The following is a 20,076-nucleotide window of genomic DNA, read 5'->3' as shown; positions in this document are numbered from 1 at the left end:
TATTCTCAGACCAGGGATCGAACCCATGTCCTCTGCATTGGCAGGCAGATTTTTATACACTGTACCACCAGGGAAGTCCTGTTTATTCTATTTGAACTAGATTCAAATTCTGAGTCTACCACTTGTTAACTACCTGATTAAGTCATTTCATACTTCTGTGCTGCACTTCCCTCAAAGCAGAAATAATAGTTGCATCCCTAGAGGGTGGTTATGAGAGTTAGATGATCCTGTGACTCACAGGCAGGGCAGGCGCTCACAGTCAGTAGCTGGTCCTGGAGTCATCCATGGGGCTTCCCAGGTGGCGCTAGTGGTAAAGAACCTGCCTACCAATGCAGGAGATGTAAGAGATGTGGGTTCAGTCCCTGGGTTGGGAAGATCCGCTGGAGAGGGAAACGGCAGCCTGCTCCAGTATTCTTGCCTGGAAGAGTCCATGGACAGAGGAGCCTGGAGGGCTACAGTCCATGGGGTCACAAAGAGTCAGACACGATTGAGCACACCAACTACTTAGAGTCATTGATAAAATGATACCCATATGGGAGAGCTTCCCTGGTAGCTCAGTTGGTAAAGAATCCGCCTGCAATGCAGGAGACCCCAGTTTGATTCCTGGCTTGGGAAGATCCGATAGAGAAGGGATAGGCTACCCACTCCAGTGTTCTTGGGTTTCCTTGGTGGCTCAGCTGGTAAAGAATCTGCCTGCGGTTCTTTAGGGCTCTGCCTGCAATTGAACCCAGGAGACCTAGGTTCAATCCCCTGGATTGGGAAGATCCTCCAGAGAAGGGAATGGCTACCCACTCCAGTATTCTGACCTGGAGAATTCCATGGACTGTATAGTCCATGGGGTCGCAAAGAGTTGGACGTGACTGAGCGACTTTCACTCACTTTATGGGAGAGCAGTTCCCAGAGAATGGAGAATGTAGCAACCTTGTCCCTGAAGGTTGATCCCTTGGGATAGAAAGGTTAGATTTAAGCCATATCCTCCCCTCTCCTTTGTTTAATTATAATCGCTGGATGCCTATTAGGAGGGCAACTGACAGATCAAGTACACGTGGTGTGGAACCTGCTGCTCAGAAGGGCTGAGCGGTTCACAAGCAGTCAGAAAGGGAAGGTGGACAAGGGCACCCGCAGGGTGGGAGAGAAGGGCGGATTCCACCCCTCCAGGCCTGGACCGGCCACGGTGCTCCCACCCCTGTTTTGCTGCCTCTCCTCTGGGCCGGGATGTTTCTTTAGGGCTGAGCCTTAGCCACGCTGTGTTTTGAGGAAGTTAAAGCCCTACCCTAACTGAACTCACCCTGGACACACCCTTTGCATCCCCAGTTCCTATAGTAAAATCTGAGATGGTCTGTGTGTAGTAAATGTGATGTAGTAAAATCTGAGCAGGACTGAAGCCTCTAATCTGAGAACTCCCAGAGGCTGTGCCCATGTTCTCCAGCCCCTCTCATCCTGCTCTGGGATTAAAGGGGTCTCCTGGTCAGGTCTCCTTGAGGCCCCGGATTTCAATCCCAGCCTCTAAGGGACAAGGCTGATTGCTTCGCTGGAGTCCACCCCTCTCTGGATTCCAGTCTTTTTCGCTTGCACTTCTTCGTCAGTTTAACGTTGACAAGTTACCTAACCTCTTCTGCCCCATTGGCTCATCATAACGGGAAGACTTTGCTCACGAAATTAAATGAATTAACGAAAGTGAACCTGTTGCTTGGTGCACAGTTGGCCATCCGCTGCTCTTAACCTCTCCTGGACTTGATTCATGTCTGGGCCTCTGGGTGACAGCGGGCCAGCCTGCTGACCTAGAACTTGAAGAGCACTTTAAGCTGCTGCAAGCTGTGGCTGCAGGGGGGCCCCCTGAAGCATGTAGGGAGGTGGGGGAACATGGTGCCTACAACAGTCCCTGTTTGCCAGCCTAATCTTGCCTGTCCCTTGGAACAGGGCTCCTTGCCACCCTCCCTCCCCAAACCCAGTTCCCTGCCCCCAACCACAATTCGGTGTTGACATTTTTTGCCCAGAAATACCCCCATGTGAACGAGACGGCTTCTGAACATGTTTCTTCTTTGGTTTGAAGATCTTTATCTCTTGACGTCACAGGTCTCATTTCCTCTGCTTTGTGGAAGCTGATCAGTGCCTGCTTCTGCTGGAGGGGAACTGGGACCCTGTGTAAGAACCCGTGGGATGAGGGGCAGTATTTCCCTGGAACAAAAGCCCTCTTCAGGGGCACAGGGGGACTTGCACCTCCCTGCAGGGGGAAGGCCTCTTCCCTGCCACACCAGACGAAGTCAGTGCTCCCTTCCCCAGGCAGATGTTAGTATGTGTATTAGTTCTCCCTTTAGATCTTTAAGGTTTTTCTTGGCTCCAGAGATACTCCCATATCTAATAAAGTACAGAGGGCAAGGCATTGGAGTCCTGGAGACCAGACTCTGCTTTCTTTCATTAATAGCAATATATATTAAGTTGTGGGCTTCCCTGACGACTCATGTGGTAAAGAATCTGCATGCAATGCAGGAAACTCAGGTTTGATCCGTGGGTCGGGAAGATCCCCTGGAGGAGGAAATGGCAGCCCACTCCAATATTCTTGCCTGGAGAATTTCACAGACAGAGGAGCCTGGAGGGATACAGTCCATGGGATTGCAAAAGAGTCGGACACGACTGAGCTTGTACTCCCACGCATCCATTGAGTTGTAGGTTTGTTGAATTTTAGGAGAATTGCCATTCTGCTTTAAAGGCGATGGAGCTCCTAGAATTCTCTTGTTCATGTTGACCCCTTGGATGTAATCAGGCACTGTCCATCCTTTGGGAAAGCTCCTCCCCTTTCACTCTTCTCAGGACGTTTCAGGAGTGCTCACACTTGGATCTGTTACAGCGTGTTTCTTGCTCTCCTCTTACTGTCCATGAGCATCTCCAGACTGTCCTCATCTCCTAGCCAGGGAACTTATCGAGGTCGGAGGCTGTCTCTTGTGCACTGTTCCCAGAGCCTGGTGGGCATTGAGTGAATGAGAATTCCTTTTATGGACCAGGAGCAGCTCAGATTGGATTCTCATGTCAGAGTGAGAGAGGCAGGGAATGTATTCATTTAATGATCATCTCAGTCATTGCCCGGGTGGGAGCCCAGAAAGACTGAGACTTACAAATCTCCCTTGTAGACACCTTTTTAAAAAACTGTTATTTATTGAAATACAGTTGAATTATAATGTTGTATCATTGTAGATGGGCTTCCCTGGTAGCTCAGATAGTAAAGAATATGCCTGCATTGTGGGAGACCCGGGTTCGATCCCTGGGTTGGGAAGATCCCCTGGAGAAGGGAATGGCTACCCACTCCACTATTCTTGCCTGGAGAATCCCTTGGATGGAGGAGGCTGGACTGGACCATGGCTACAGAGTCCATGGTCACAAAGAGTCAGACACGACTGAGCGACTAACACTTTTTCTTTCATCATCGTAGACACCTTTTAAAGAGAACTGTTTTCAAAGGTCCACGTCAAGTAACAGATAAACCCATCATTCCCATTTTGAATTAATGATTTATGCAAAAGTGACATTTACTTAAGACACCATTATTTATGTCTGTGGTAGGTGTCTTTTTATTTATGAAGGGCTTCAGGTCATGATTAGAGGGGAGGACTTCCTCAAGGTTCTGTGCTTAAAGATAGACTAAATAGTAGGTATTCTTCAGCAGGGTTTCTGGCTAGGGTATTGGGGCTTAATAAATTACCTGACGGGCTAGATTGGGAACCACAAGCAAGTGGAGCAGAGAGCGCAGTGGTGAGATTTTTTTGATTCCTCCATTTGGCCTTTTGCCCTTGGCTTGCCTTCTCTGACATGGACTGGGGATAATGAACCTAGAGTATCCAGCACAGATATACTTCAGGGACTTAGGATACCTGTCATTACTGCTCTCCATAATCCTCTGTAGCTTTGAGCCTCATATTGCAACAAGCTGGAGATTTGTTTATTTGTTCAACAAATATTTTTGGAGTACAAGGCATTATATGTGCCTGGCACTAGTCTAGGTGCTGGACATACTGAAATACTGGATGGAACAGAAGCCCTGCTCTCACGGGACTTACATTTTAGTGAAATAATTAGGATCCACCATGTACCAGGCCCTGTTCTAACCAAAACACATAAACGAACGAATTTTATCCAAATTAATTACTATAATTATTTATGTATTTACTTTTTTTTTATTGGAAGATAACTGTTTTACAGTGCCGTGGTGGCATCTGCCATACATCAACTCAAATGAGTCATAATGTTTTACATATACATATACATATACATATATATATATATACCCCCTCCCTGCAGAGCCTCCCTCCCTCTGGGGGAAGGAGAGGGTAGAACAAATTGAGAGAGTAACATTGACATAATATACACTATACTTGTAAAATAGATAACTAGCAGGAAGCTTCTGTATATCACAGGAAGCCCATTCTGGTCCTCTGTGATGACCTAGAGGGGTAGAATTACTGTATTTAAATCAAGTTATTTGATTTAAATCAAGCTATTTGATTTCAGGTCCTGCTATGTGTATCACCATTATACAGATGAGGAAATTGTGGCCTGGGGTTGTACAGCCAATCAGTGCAGATCTGGGGGTGGTACCCAGAGAAAGAGACCTGGCCCCCAAGCTTACGTTCTCAAATGCCACGTTAGCTACAGAAGCTAAATGCCAGGTAAAGTGCCACCCTTGTACTGGACCCATAGAAGGAATTTTCTTATGCAGCTAGGCAACAAGTGAACCCACAAGGACTTGGCTGACTGGAGTCTAAGTGAAGCTCAGTCCTCGGTTTTCCCAGAGCGGTCTTGGCAGAGGTAGACTCGGCCACCAGTTAAGCAAACCTCACAGGCAGTCCTTGTACATCCTGCTCTTCCACTTTATGGAGTGGGTTTAGGTTCCTCTACAGGACTGTAAGCTGGGGTCCATTTATCTTTTCATCCCTCATACCTAGCCTAGGACTTAGCATTATACATACTTAGTGAATGTGTGACAGTTGACTCAGTGGGAATATGACTAGCCCCATATATCCTGGAGTCATAAATATTATAAGAAAACCCCCCTAAATAGACTGATGGTAGAAGACAGTGGATGGAAACACATTTCAAACATCCCTTAGCCAATGCTCTTGGCAATTTCTCTAAACCACAGACGAATCCAGTCTCTCTGAAATTTCTCTGGATTCTAGATATTGCAGTTGTTAAGCAGAGTCATGCGTAGATGCTCTGAGTGCTAGACGACGTGTTGGAGCTGAGAGCGTTGGACACATGGGGATCACACTATCTTGCAAACGTGTATTAAGCACCTGTCATGGCACTACTTACAGTGCTCAGTATTGGGGATGCAAGACTTAATAGCAGAGAGTCCTCACCTAATGGAAGTGCAGTGGTTATTTTTAACACCACATCTGAGAGGAAGGCTGTGCATTAGAGAGCTATCTGGGAGCAGGAAGAGGATATTCCAACAATGGAGTGGGCTGTAGAGGAGGACTGCGTTAGGGAGGAGCTGGGCTCCCCACAGGGTAGTTCTGAGAGATGCAGGAGGGAACGGGAAAGGTCCAGAAAGTGCCAGCAGTGGGTAAGGAGGGACTGCTCGGGGAGGGTATTGTGAGGTGGGGCTGGAGACGAAGGTGAAGAGGGTCTAGGGCCACGGCCTCACGTCTGGGACCTTGAGGACTTTCCAGGTGGCACAGTTGTAGAGAGTCCTCCTGCCAATGCGGGAGACTTGGGTTCGATCACTGGGTCAGGAAGAGCCCCTGGAGAAGGAAATGGCAACCCACTCTTGCTGGAGAATTCCATGGACAGAGGAGCCTGGTGGGCTACAGTTCATGGGTTCGCAAAGAGTTGGATATGAGCACACACAGACAGGCTGGGACCTTGAACTTGATCTGAAACTCAGCAGGAGCCATTTAAGGTTTTCTCTAGACAGGGCAGGGACAGGTCAGGTTGTGATTCTGGATGTGCGTGTGAAGGACAGACTGGGGACGGACGTGGACTTCAGGATGCTGAAGCTGAATCGCGACCCAGGCCGTAGAATTAAGAGGGAGGGCTAAGAGGGGAAGGGGCTTTACCAGGAAGGGAAAGCCCTTCCCCAAAGTTCTGTAAGGTGTAAGTGACACAACCAAGAACAGAACTCAGACTTCCGACTCCCCGAATTTGTTCAGTCTCTGCCTAGACCACGTGGGGAAGCCACAAGTGAAACCCCCAACCTGGGTGGCCCAGTGCTGCTGGGGGTGGGGATGGAGGGGTTGGAGGGACTGGCCTGAACCCTGCCCTGCCCCACCAATGAGGCATGGAGAGGAATGTTCTGGGCCCTGAATCATCCTGGGCAAAAAAGGCAGGAGCAGCACCTAGGGGTGCCTGGCTCTTCCTGGAAGGATCTGCGCTGGGTGAGCAAACGGGGCAGTGCGGTCCAGCGTGGAGTGAGATGGCCACCTGGGAAGCTTTCCTGAGAGGCACAGTTGATTGACTTGGGTTCGAGGGAACCTCAGGGATCCAGGTCTTGGCGCAGAGCAGTGAGAGGTGGATAGAGTTTCGACGAGGAGTCCCAGCTGCACCACCTCCCTTGGAGTTCCTGGCTGTTCTTATGACAATGGAAGGCTGGCTGCCTCGGTGTGGGGTCCTCCTGCAGGGCGGGGGTGGGGTTGCGGGAAAGTCTTGGAGGTGGACTGGCTTCCCTGTTCCCACCATGGCCCTGATGAGTCGGGCACGGACGTGCACCTGCATGTAGGTTTCAGGGGCTTTTGCATCCTGGCTGGGTAGCCGGTGCCGTGGAAACAACTGTCTGCTAGAGTCGGCTTGGGTTCCTCCTCCCAACTGTGCTGTTTCTCAGCAGGTGGCTTTATCTTTCCAACTGCACATTTCTCTGTATAACCAGTGCAGAGTGTGGGATGGTGTTGTAAGGCAATCAGAGGATATACTGCTTTCTGGAACTTACCAGACTTCCCCTGGGTCCCCTTCCCCTTTGACTTCTCTTACCCAACCCTGAGTGGCTCCCTTACTGTTTGCCTGCTGTTCTCTGGCTAATTTGTGAGCAGCTCGACCTAAAGTGCTGGGTCTGTTCCCTGAGTCAGCGGGACCTGGGGCATCAGTGGCGCTCAGAGGTGACTGCTGGAAAGATCCATACACACAGGAAGCAGAGGCTCTGAGCAGTGATGATTTATTGGGCAGTTTAGTGGCCTGTGGAGTCCCCGTGGTGCCTGCCAGGCTAGCACAATGCAGCCCATGCTGCTGGGGTGGGTGGGTTGGTGGGTGGGTGGGTGGAGCCTTCCTCTGGCCTCCCAGCAGTAATTCCAGCTGAGACCCTGGCCTGACACCTGGACTGGCAGCCAAGGGTAGCTTTGCAGTAGCGGCCAGAGCAAGGTCAGACCTGGCTGCAGCTAACCTTTCGCCCTTGATCCTTCTCCTGTTTGGACCCACCCCACTGAATGGCCTTTGGTGACTTCTGGATTCCACTGACCTCAGGCCCCCGGACTTCCCGTCCAGGCCAAGCCCACTTGATCTGGCTGAACTCCCAGCCTGACCCCACCCTGGCCCACCCTGTCCTCATCTCTTCCTGTTGGGAGCCCAGGGTGGGGTTCAGGGTTTAAAAGCCAAGCCTGATTGGCTTGTGTATGCCTTTTTTTCATATTTTGGGTGAAGCACAGAACATGGAGGTTGAAAAGTGAAGCGAAGTGAAGTCGCTCAGTTGTGTCTGATTCTTTGTGAACCCACGGACTGTAGCCCACCAGACTCCTCCATCCATAAGAATTTCCAGGCAAGAATACTGGAGTAGGTTGCCGATTTCTTTCTCCAGGGGATCTTCCCGACCCAGGGATCGAATCTGGGTGTCCTGCACTGTAGGCAGATGCTTTACCATCTGAGCTACCCAGCTCAGCCACTCACTAGCCAGGTGGTCTTGGACAAGCCACATCTGCGTTTTGTACCTCAGCTTCCCATCTAATAAATGGGCAGGTCCTGCCACCACCATCAACTTCATGAGCTAGAGCACTTAGATCGTGCATTGTAATGGTTTTGTATGTGATCCAGTGCTAAATAAACCTGGGGCCATATCTGTCTCCATAAACCCAGGGTCTTCCTTTAAAAATTACTTTGTCTTTTGTTGTTCGGTCTGACTCTTGTGACCCCATGGACTGCAGCATGCCGTTTCCCTGTCCTTTACCATCTCCTGGAGCTTGCTCAAACTCATGTCCATCGAGTCAGTGATGCCATCCAACCATCTCGTCCTGTGTTGTCCCCTTCTCCTCCTGCCTTCAATCTTTCCCAGCATCAGGGTCTTTTCCAATGAGTCAGTTCTTCCCATCAGGTGGCCAGAGTATTGGAGCTTCAGCTTTAGCATCAGTCCTTCCAGTGAATATTCAGGATTGATTTCCTTTAGGATTGACTGGTTGGACCTCCTCGCTGTCCAAGGGACTCTCAAGAGTCTTCTCCAATGCCACAGTTTGAAGGCATCAATTCTACTATGCTTAGTCCTCTTTACACTGAGTAAATCTGTGATATTGGCACCAGGGTGTCTTTTGGAGGGGCACTGGCATTAGAATCCTCGTGACGTGGATCAGAGCTCAGTTGTTTCAGTTATTCCATGTGTGACCTAAAACATTTCATTCTCTGTGCCTCAGTTTCCTTAATCTTTAGGAAGTAAGCACATATCATAATATTTGCCTTTCAGTTTTGTTATGAAAAATAAACATGTAGACCAAAAATAATCTCAGTGTTTTGTAGCTGTTTAATTCGTGGTTGCTATTGTTATTAGTATATAAATACTAGATTAGTGTCAGGATGTTAGATAGGAAGGGTTGTAGTCCCTATAGCTTAAGAGTTAAAGGAAAGTTATAAAATCAGGAATTCTGAAGCCGGAAGAGCCCTTTGCAGGCCATGTATGATTGGTTCTTGGGCTTCTCAGGTGGCACAGTGGTAAGGAACTCACCTGCCACTTCAGGAGACACAGGTTTGATCCCTGGGTTGGGAAGATCCCCTGGAAGAGAAAGTGGCAACCCACTTCCACGGACGGAGGAGCCTGGCGGGCTGCAGTCCATGGGGTCACAAGAGAGTGAGACATGACCGAGCATACACACACACACATGACTGGTTCTCATTTTATAGAAGAGAAACTGAAGCTGAGGTCGATTTAGTGACCCAGAGAGAGCCACTCAAGCCTCCGGGGAGTGTGGGTAGGACATCGGGTCAGAGCTTTCAAGGCTGGTGCTGCTGCTCCATGGGGGTGGGGCGTGGAACCTCATGCACCCTGCTGGTTCTGGCTTCCTCACCTGGCTCAGCATCTGAGGACGTAGCCCTGATACTGGGCTGGGCTTGCTCCTTCAACACAGGCTGCCCCCCGTAAGCCTTGTTCATTCAGAGGTTGCAAGCAAAGCAGGCTTTTCCCGCCTACACCATGGACAGGTTGCTGAATGCACACAGAGATGGCAGCTTGTTGGCCAGATCAACCCTCCCTGGGGCCTGTGACTCAGGGCTCCCTCCTCCAAGAAGCTGCAGGAGATAACCACTCTCATTTGCAGCTCTTTGGTCACACAGATATCTACCATTCTCCGTATTCTCTGTGTGTCATCTCTAGACTGTACCTCCACGAAGCCCATTCTGATCAACCTGGTACTGACTAATGTGAGCAGGAGTGAGCTGGGCACATATTTGTGGGAAGAACATTCTAGGCAAGAGGGAAAAAAAAGTGCAAAGGCTTGGGAAGGAATGGGGCACAGAATTCACATCCATTTCATTCTGCCTGTGGCTTATTCATCTATCTTCCCTCTAGGTTTTGGGGCTGAAAGGAGGGGGAGAGCTTATAAGGAGGTCAGTTAGAGTTTCCACCATTTTTTGCAGATTTACTGTGCTAGGTTCTTTGATAGATACTGTACTTGCACTGTTTGATTTACAATCTTCACAAAAACTGAGACTATGGGTATGACTTGTATGAATCTACAGTGCGTGGTTTCATTTGAATAACTCAGACCGTCACCGATGTTCCTGCTGAGTTTCATGAAAATCGATTTCTCTGCCTGGAAATTCCTAAAGCCCAGATTGATCAAGGGACCTCAGAAGCTGAATGACTGTTTTCATTCACTTCCTCCCACTCTTGACAGGTGCCGGCGCTCTGCCAAGCCTTCCCGCAACATTCCTGAGAGGAGAGGGTGAGGCCCGCCCCCCATGCCCAGGGGTGGGGGAAGCCGAGCCCCAGAGACTTTCTGAAGGGCCCTGCAGTTGTGTCGTGCATCGGTGGGGACCAGAGTTGGAATTCTAGCCCAGCTCGGGCCCGCGACCTGGGGGCACCCCGGAAGGTCCTTGTTTATAGATGTAATCCAGACTTCTTGCCTCGACCCTTGCCTGGGAGTGATGTAAACAAGTTCAGGATGTTCCCAGAGGCAGGCAAGGTCAGAAGAATGCCTGAACTGCTGCATTTCCTCCCCATCCTTTCCTAGGCTTCTTCCTACCCCTGGGGGATTCCTGCACGCTTGCGCAGAAGAAGCCGGCTTCCTGACCCTGGGGCGCATGCGTGCTGCCCGCCTTGAAGGCCCCTCGCTGACCCAGCCAGCCTGGTTTGGTTTCCTCCGCCAGTTGCTAACGTGATGGTGGCTGACCTGAGCTCCCAGCTCAGCGAGAGGCGAGCACTCGGCCTTTAGCTAGCCTTCCCGCCAGAGGAGCTGACCTACCCTCTCTGAGCATTACGTTCAGTGTCCACGCAAAGGAAGAATAATTCTTGCCTTGGAAATTGACTTTATATATTTTGAAGAGAAAATATATGTAGATACCCACTCACGCTTCAATGCATAGACGGTGTTTGGTATTTTGTACTTAGTATTTTTGCCTAAGCCAAAATTCGAACCCAGGTCTCTGGCTTTAAGACCTTGAACTGGCCTGGCTTCCTTGTGGCTGTGTCACCACAGGCCACACTGAACCCGATGTGACCACAGCTCCAGACCCTCCCAGCTGGAGGCTCAGCCTCTGAAGGCAGGGGGATGAAGTGGCCCGTGGATCAGCCTAGGGGCAGCGGAAATCAGCAGCACGTGGGTGCCTTTTTATTTCTATGTTAATAGCACTCAAATTCATGAGGTGTTTGCATGGCTTCCAAGCCCTTTTTTTGAGTCGGCGGAGGAGAGACGTGAACTCCGGGAAAGGGGTTAATTGACAAGATGGAGACCTTAGGCGTGGGTCTTGTCTGTGATGTGGAGGAGGGTTCTAGAAGAGGGATGAGGATGAAAGTGGGGTCACTGCTGCCCGTAGGAGGGGGTGTGGGGATGATGGGTGAAGGAGAAAGTCAGAATCTAGGGTTGTGACCGGGAAGGAATGATAATGAAAAATGGCTTTAGGGTTGGCTTAGCATGAACTGCTTGAGGTAGTTAAGTCTGTCTTCCGAAAGAAGCCACAGCTCCCTCCCAGCCTTACTCCAAAGGCACCTGAGATATTGTACCAATAATTTATAAAGCCGGCCCTCCATATAGTCTTCACTTTTCCTCCACTTACTCCTAGGAAAGTTTTCCTCCTTTACCCAAAGCAGGGGCCATTGTTCCTTTAAAGGTTGCACACACAAAAAAAAAAATAAATAAAGGTTGCACACAGATACTCCTGGGGTCTACAGCTTGACGGTCCCTTTCATTCTTGGATTCAGGGACTGAGTGTCTGTTGGGTGCCAGGTACAAAAAAAAAAAAAAATAGTCTAGGGGCTGGAGTTACCGCAGGAAGCACTGGTGGTGTTTTTTATACTCACAGTGACCAGCCACCTGCCCAAGGGCCCCTGGAGGTGGGGGATGAGGTGATGACCCTGAAATGACCACTGGTATCATAACACCTAGAGTATACACGCAGAACTGTAGACATGTAAGTACCTACAGTTCCAGATGATAATGAAGGGGATATGGCATTGTGGTGTGGGAGTGCGCCTTTGAAACAGGAGGGTCAGGCAAGTTCTCTTTAATAAAGTGCATTTAAGCAAAGACCTGCAAAAACTGAGTCTTACAGAAGACCATTCTGGACAAGGGGCTGGAGGTGGGGGGTGTGTGCAGAGGCCCCAGGAAGGACTGTCGTTGGTTGGTATATGTGAAGAACGGTACAGGGGCTGGAAGGGAGAGGGGCCGCTGGGCCGAAACCTTGGTGAAGATGGGCACCCACTTGAAAGAGCTGAGATGGCATTGGAGGGTTTTGGCAGAGAAACCCAGCTCCAAACCCAAATCTGATTCCAAATCTCATTCCACTGGACCGTCACCCCTTGTCATACAGATGTGAGGGCTTATTATTATTATTTCCAGTGGGATGATTATCCCCGCAGCTACTCTGCTGCCCAGGCTGTGAACTTGAAGGTGGAGAGCCTGGTGGGTCCCGAAGCTGGGCAGGAGCAGCTGCTGGTGAGGGTGGGGCAGGGGAACCTGTGGTGAGAACCCACCTGGGCCTGTGGTTTGTGCCCCGTCCTCTCCACCCCGTGGGTTTTACCGGCTCACCTCCAGTCCTCAACCATCTAGTGAGGCTCGTGTGAGTCAGCGCCACCTGCCACCTTAGATTAGAAGAAGCAAAAGGAAGAAGAGATTTGCTTTTAATCCACTCAATTCCGGATCAACACATCCAGACCCTTCCTATTTTTACAGATCGACTAAAGGGGGACGAGAAGGGCACATACACTACAGATTATAAATAGAATATGGGCGAGCAGATAAAGAAGATGTGTTGCAATGTACTGCATAGAAGCCCAGAATGTTAAAACTAGCAGAGACTTCAGGACTGTCTTGTCCAGATGGATACACAACTGTGTGCATATATCAATACTTAATGCTACTGAACTGTAAACTTAAAATGGTTAAAATAGTAAATTGTATCTTATATATATTCACTCAGTTCAGTTCAGTCACTTAGTCTGGCTCTTTGCAACCCCATGGACCGCAGCACACCAGGCCTCCCCGTCCATCACCAACTTGCAGAGCTTGCTCAAACTCATGTCCGTTGAGTCAGTAAGCCATCCAACCATCTCATCCTCTGTCATCCCCTTCTCCTTCTCCTTCAATCTTTCCCAGCATCAGAGTCTTTTCTAGTGAGTCAGTTCTTCGCATCAGGTGGCCAAAGTATTGAAGTTTCAGCTTCAGCATTTGTCCTTCCAGTGAATATTCAGGACTGATTTCCTCCAGGATGGACTGGTTGGATCTGCTTGCAGTCCAAGGGACTCTCAAGAGTCTTCTCCAACACCACAGTTCAAAAGCATCAATTCTTTGGTGCTCAGTTTTCTTTATTACATACATTATACCACAATTTAAAAAATTAAAATAATAGTAATAAAAAAAGACTGTCCTGTTCAACACTCTGCTTTAAGGTTGAGAACAGAGAAGTCTAGTGACTCACTCACAGCCACACAGCAGGTAAGAGATGTAGTCTGGCCTGGACTCTGCTCCCCTAGCTCCTAGTCTAGTACCTTTTCCAGTGATTGCAACTATGTTTTCCTTGTTGATGGAAATGAGAACAGGGAAGAAGTCAGTCACCCTTTGGTCTTGGAAACTCCTGGACTTCAAATATGGCGTCTGAGAATCCATGCAGAGTTTTAGCTGACCTTTTGCTCTATGCAGCTCCCAGCAGTTCTCCTTGGATTAATTTGAGCCTCACCTCCCTTCTGTGGCTCTCTGAGGAGCTGTGGTGACAGTCCTGCAAGGCTAAGACCTAGAGTTGGAGAAAGAAAGAGAAACAGTAGTGGATGGACCTGGTCATAAACCCTGATTTAAGACTGAAGCCTTATTGTGCCTTCTCCAGTTCTCCTATTCTCTCCTCATTTGTGCCTCGTGACACCTCAGGGCAACAGGGGCGATGCTTTGGCAGGCACTTTAGCGATGAAAGAAACAATGGATAGGGATGCCACTGACCTCCTAGGTGCTCATCAGCACCATCCGTGTGGTCCCAACCCCTAACTCCAGCCCCTCCTCCCTGCCTCAGGTTCCATGCATGGCGTCATCTGTGTGATGGAATGGGATTAATTGAGTTGATGGGGCCTGGGAACTGCAGGAACTTTCCAGTGGTGGCATTCTGGCCAGGAGAATGGAGGAGGGTGTTGGTTTTAGGCACTGAAAGGTAATAACACCTAACTTTGCACTCAGAGAGCAACAAGGCAGGGGCACAGAGATTCTTCAGAGGTCTCTGGAATAAGGAAGGAATGCAAAGCTAGGAGCTTGGGGGTACTGAGCATATATTTATTTGGTACTTAATGGTGATATCAAGCCCTTCTGTGTAACCCTGAGTGCTAGGCTCCGGAGACTGAGTTTAATGCAAGATTTCTATACCTCTGTTCTTCCCCATCATACCCAAGAGGGTCCTGCATTCATCAGTGAGCTCGGTGGTCCTTAACCGACGGGGAGAAGATTCACACACACACAACTCATGTACCCATGTGAGGCAGAATCACATATGTGTGGCCCAGGTGGAGAATCTAGGTAACCCAAGTCACATGCATATTAGGTCCAGGGCCAGACCCTAGGAGTGTGATGGGTGGGACAGGACACAGCTTCAACAGGAAATCTTGGGAAGAGGGTGGGCTTGGAAAGAAGATGAGAATGTTCGCTCTGGATGGACAAAGTGATGGAATGCATTTCTAGGGAACGTTTTCTGGCTCTGCCTGTGTCCTAAGAGAGGCATTTTGGTGTGGAGAGAGCACCAGGTTGACTTAGGAGGATGTGAGGTCAACTTTTCTCTGTTTCCCAACCAGATGGCTTTGGGTAAGTTACTTAAATTCTCTGAGCATCCGTGTTCTTCTCTGTAAAATGGGTTAGGAAAATCCTCTATGTCTAAGTAAAGGAGTGTTGAAAGGAAGCAAAACTGTTGTATGAAAGACCCTGGCTCCTGTGTTGTATTATGTTAGTCACGAGTTTGCCGGAAGCTATGGACAGAGATTGTGTGAGTTTCCCAGCTGGTTGGATCTGAGTGCAAATCTTGTGAATTCCTCATCACACAGCATTACCCCTGTGTGACTTTTAAGCTCTTGTTCCTTCCTGACTATGTTGAGGTGGTAATCATCTATTTGTGATTTATCTACCTGCTGAAGGTTTCAGTCCCCTCAGTGGGTCGAAAGTTTCAGGCAAATTCTTTGCCTCCTGGCTCCCCAGCTCTGGAACCGGGTCTCGCCACCTAGAAGGTGCCCAGTAAACAGTGTTTGGCTGGTTCAGTGAATGAATACGAGTCTTTGGAAACGTTCAAACGGAAGCTGCGGCATAATGGTGGGTTTCCTGGGGCTCAGAGCATCCTTACAAGCTCGTGTTTTGCTCCCTTTCTTGCAGGACTCGGGTCAAGCTGGAAAGCCTGGAAGACGCCTATATTCTGCGGGGAGATGACGATTCGCTCTCCGACAAGCATGGCTGCCCGGCGTATGTCAGCCCAGAGATCTTGAACACCAATGGCAGCTACTCGGGCAAAGCAGCTGACGTGTGGAGCCTGGGAGTGATGCTCTACACCATGCTGGTTGGGCGGTACCCTTTCCATGACATTGAGCCCAGTTCCCTCTTCAGCAAGATCCGGCGTGGCCAGTTCAACATTCCAGAGACTCTGTCGCCCAAGGCCAAGTGCCTCATCCGGAGCATCCTGCGGCGGGAGCCCTCGGAGCGGCTGACCTCCCAGGAGATTCTGGACCATCCTTGGTTTTCTACAGATTTTAGCGTCTCGAATTCAGGATATGGTGCTAAGGAAGTGTCTGATCAGCTGGTGCCAGATGTCAACATGGAGGAGACCTTGGACCCTTTCTTTAACTGAGCTCATGCCCCACGGGGACTTAGCAGGTACCAGAAGCGAGAGAGAGGGCAGCGGAGAGGAGTTCTTCCAGGGAACACGTATCGCCTGGCTTGGTAGCAAGAGGGACACAGACACTCACAGGCTTCTTGGTTCAAAGAAGGAAAACCGTCAAGGAGCTGACTGAACATGTAGCATGGGGGCCAGAGACGCGGGATGGAGGCGGGCTCCAGGGTCCTGTCGGGTGGGCAGGAGCCCCCTGGAGCTTCTCTCGCCCGACGGAGCCCCCCGGGAGACCACCCCTGTCAGCTGGGCTGCTTCCGCCTATCCCCCTTTCCATTTTGTTCCAAATAGTTGCAAATCTTGATAGAATCAAAACTCTGCCTCAAACACACATCTTGGCATCGCACTGTTAGCATTTAACTTCTTGTCATGATTCAGGGAAGGTACCATTGGCCAAGGGTTTTTTGTTTTTAATTTTCTTTTTAAACAAGCCAGCCACCTATCTGATAATTCATGGGGTTCATTAAAAAAAAATTCGGTGCACAACAGACTGATGTGAAACCTGGGTGCTAAAACTAAAAGAAAATAAAAGTCCAGTTTGTGTCTCCTAATTGCGCTCTTCAACTCATTTCTTCTAAATAAACTATTGAATATCCTGGTCAGGAAATGACACGTTTAGTGCTTTGCTCCCTGAAGTGGGGGGAAAAAAAACAAACCTGTCCTTTAACCCAGTATTCTGTTTTCTGTCAATTGGTTTGTGGCAGGAAGCTCTTAGAAGTCAAACTTCCAGAAGCATCATTGCTATCATAGTTTAAAGAAAGAAAAATGAAAGGAAAAGAGAAAGTCAACTCTTTAATTTTATTATTATTATTTTTTTAATTTTTTTTTTTTTTTTTGCTGGTGAATGACGAGGGCTGCATCACAGGCATGCCTGTTTGCTGAGATGTTAGTGATGGAGTGAGATTCCAGATGCTGTTGGAGTCTGAAGCTCTTGTAACACTCTGATCTCAACTAAACATTTTGTCTTTGCTTTATTGGCAACTCATGAAATGAAGCAGGTTGTCCCACATGTATGAAATACAGGGCAGCTATTGCATTTTCTTTATAGAATATGAATCCTTGTAGCTTGGGAGGCCCTCTGGTTTGGACAAAAACCCTCAGTTGAGACAGCAGGAAGGAAAATAAGCTGAAAGCTAGGATGATATTAAAAACAAAAAACAAACAAAAAAAAACAGCTCTCTATCCCCATATGCACCTTTGTATTTTTCAAGAACTCTTCTATTTATTAAGGAAAATGTCACATTGTGATGTATTAAGCCAGTACTTCAATTACGGGTTAACTTGGGTAACATGTTACATGCTGTAGTTAACATTTATATATATATTTTTTTCTTTGTTTGGGTATTTCTGTCCCTGAAATAACCTTTTATTTGGCTTTTCTAGATAGCTTTATTTGATTTCGAGTGGCAAATGTTTTTCTTTTCTTTTTTTTTTTCTGTTATGGCTTTTCTATATTGCTGTATGATACAGAACTCTTTCGGCATCAATATTTGTGTTTCCAGTACCTCAGTTGTTCGGATTTTACTGCCTGTATATGTTTTGTGAAATGGTCATGTTTTTGGGTAGGTGACACGTGGACTCTAGTATGTAAATGTTACTTGAATCTGTGCTTCATTATAGTATGTGGCATGTATGTGCAGACCTTGGATGCTCTATTCCTACTTAGCAGGAGCCCGGCCTCATTCCCAGGAGGGCAGCTTAACCATTCATCGTCAGGAGACAAGGAGGCCATGGATTTGCTCTGGATTCTATTTTGGTAACAGGAGATAAAAAAGGAGAGAGGGTTTTTTACATTCTGAAGATGGGGCTGAGTAAAGAAGGACCTGTTTTTCTTCCCTCTCCCTTATTTTTTAAGTACCTTGTTGGAGGAAAGATTGGTGACATGCATGGTGGGAATCTATGGCCTCTGGTGCTTTGTCCTGTATTCGGTTTAATGTTTTTGTCCTAATCTCTTCAATCAATAAAATTGTGCGTATTTAACTAAACTCGTGGGGTCTGGCAAATGATGATTTTTCTGCTGTCTGGGATTTGAGGCCCACCAGCCTCAACCTCAAACCTCCCACCAGCCGGGAACTCCCCCATTCTCTAAGGTCAACCCTCCTTTGTGAGTGAATCACTATCACTATGTATGCAAAGCAATGTACCTGATGTGGGCGTGTGCTGGCCGATTTAGATGGAATATCTCACTGTATTCACACTTCGCAGGTATGAATTATGTTCCTATTACAGGTGAGGAAATCAGCCCAGACAGTTTATAACCCGACCTGAAACCACCTTTAGGTGAGTGAGGAGTGAACCCCAAGTCCAGTGAATCCCAAGCCGGCTGTGCTCTCTAAGATTTTAAAGCCCAGAGGTTCTGAGGGCAACTGTAAAAGTAACTGGAGGAGTGAGGCTTACCTCGGTCTCAAATAATGCAGGATTCCACATGATTCCCCAAGAAAAACAGGATTCCCGTGCAAACCTGATTGGAAATCATCAAGGAGGAGACCACCTGGCTCCCAGAAGTGACTGTCCTGCCAGCAGCCTTTCTCTAGGTCAAAGATCCATGTGTTAGGGTTATCAGAGATAGGTGGGCTCTCTCAGCAACACTATGCACTGTAGACCTGATTTAAGAGACGTACCTCCAGCCCAGAGAGGGTCAATTCAATCCTGAAGCATTTAGTAGGTGCCTCCTGTCATTTCAGTGCAGGTTGGGGAAACAAAGACAGTAGGCAGCATCAAGTGGTGGGTAAACAGGTTCATGGCAGCCCACGGGTTGGGCGCCCCCACCTGACTAAAGCTGTCAGTTTGTGTCCTGGAAGGGGTGGCCGCTGAATCAGTCCAGATGGACATGGCTTTGGGTATTGAAGGAAGAGAAACAGCACTACTCTAAGCAGAGGGAACTGTGCGAGAGAAGAATCTAGTCCTCAGTGCCAAGCTATGGATGGAGTTCATCAAAGTCCTTGCAAAGGTGTGGTTTTGTGGCATTTGGAAGGACATGGCAGAAGAGGAGGCTTTCTAGATGGCTGGACCCATCTTCTGAATTCACAAAGTGCTTATCATCCAGTGACATCACCTCTGTATCCCCAGCAGCACCTGGCCCTGTGCCTGGCACATGGTGAGTGTTCAGTAAACAATGGTTCATTGATGTTTAATTTGATCTTCCCGAGCCAGGGATTGAACTGGTGTCTCTTGTGTCTCCTGCACTGGCAGGGGGATTCTTTACCACTAACGCCACCTGGGAAGCCCATGCTGCTGCTGCTAAGTCGCTTCAGTCGTGTCCGACTCTGTGCGACCCCATAGATGGCAGCCCACCAGGCACCCCTGTCCCTGGGGGCGGTTATCAGCATGGGAAGCCCATGCTGAGGGCCTCTATATGCTGCTAAATTTATTTCCAGCCCTTCTAAGGGGTGCATCATTAGAAAACAGCCTTTGCAAGGACTGGAGCCCACCACAAGTGGCTTTTGCTAGGACCCAGAAAGGCTGATCCAAATTCTTTGCTCTTTCACTGCCTGTGATTAAGCAGAAGTGGGCCTGCTGCCTAATGAGTGCCTGTTTGAATTGTGTTCTGTCAAACCTTCCCATGCGTGGTTGCTGGGGGGAGAGAGTTGTTGGCACACACACTTCCAGCCTCTAGATGAAAGCTTCCACCGTGGTAGGGACCCAGAATCAGCAAGCTTCCTTTTTCTTAACATTTCAAGCCTTAGACAGCAGAAATCTTTATTCAAGCTTGCCTTTGGGGATAGACACTACATGCCTTTGCTACTTAACCCAGTCCTGGGGCAGGGCCAGGGCCCAGGCCACTGGGAGTGAAGGCGGAGGCTGCGGGGATAGTGAACCAGGCTCTGTGTCCTCACCCTTCCATTAGCCATGACCGGGTAAATCACTTTTATAAGGACCAAGGGTGTTGTGAGGATTAACTGAGATGAGGTGAGGCAGGTCAGAGGCTTAGTCCTGAGCCAGGCTGACCCGGAGACTGTGGTAATAGCAGCCAAGGGCATAATGAGGTGGAGTTCTTACAACTAGGGATGGCCCTGGAGTCAAGAATTTATCAAGTGCCATCAAAAAGAGGTGACAGGGACCCACTGAGGCCCCTCCCCTGCCACAACCAAAGCAGCTCCAGCTTTCACAGTCTTATACGCGTCTACTTCTCACGAAGACGTACAGGGAGGAGGATGAAGTTTCGGCTTCCAGATGCGCTTGAGAATTATTGTGAAGTCTAGCTCTTGAGTAAGAATTGCCAACACAGCTTTGGTAAAGCAACCAAGTTCCAGAGAAGTCAAAGGCATTCCCAGAGCCCACACTGACAGTGGGTACTGGACTCAACTGCAGGACCAATGTATGAGTGAGCTGGGTCTG

General features: G+C 48.7%; 1 protein-coding gene across 3 annotated transcripts in view; it reads left to right on the top strand.

Moving 5' to 3' along the window:
• Positions 1–17,723, top strand: part of TRIB2 (tribbles pseudokinase 2) — a 29,547-nt gene extending 11,824 nt beyond the window's left edge. For 2 of the 3 annotated variants that reach the window (XM_027556040.1, XM_027556041.1), the window contains exons 4-5: positions 10,077–10,124; positions 15,231–17,723. In XM_027556040.1, the coding sequence (XP_027411841.1) occupies positions 10,077–10,124; positions 15,231–15,699 (517 nt within the window). In that variant the 3' untranslated portion in view covers positions 15,700–17,723. The remainder of the gene's footprint in view (positions 1–10,076; positions 10,125–15,230) is intronic. The other variant, XM_027556042.1, reaches the window with a different exon arrangement.
• Positions 17,724–20,076: the final 2,353 nt, after the last annotated feature.

This window comes from Bos indicus x Bos taurus, chromosome 11 (genome assembly GCF_003369695.1).
Source record: "Bos indicus x Bos taurus breed Angus x Brahman F1 hybrid chromosome 11, Bos_hybrid_MaternalHap_v2.0, whole genome shotgun sequence".
Taxonomy (NCBI): domain Eukaryota; kingdom Metazoa; phylum Chordata; class Mammalia; order Artiodactyla; family Bovidae; genus Bos; species Bos indicus x Bos taurus.
Note: the sequence above shows the minus strand (reverse complement) of the source record. Positions and strands in the feature narration are given on the sequence as shown.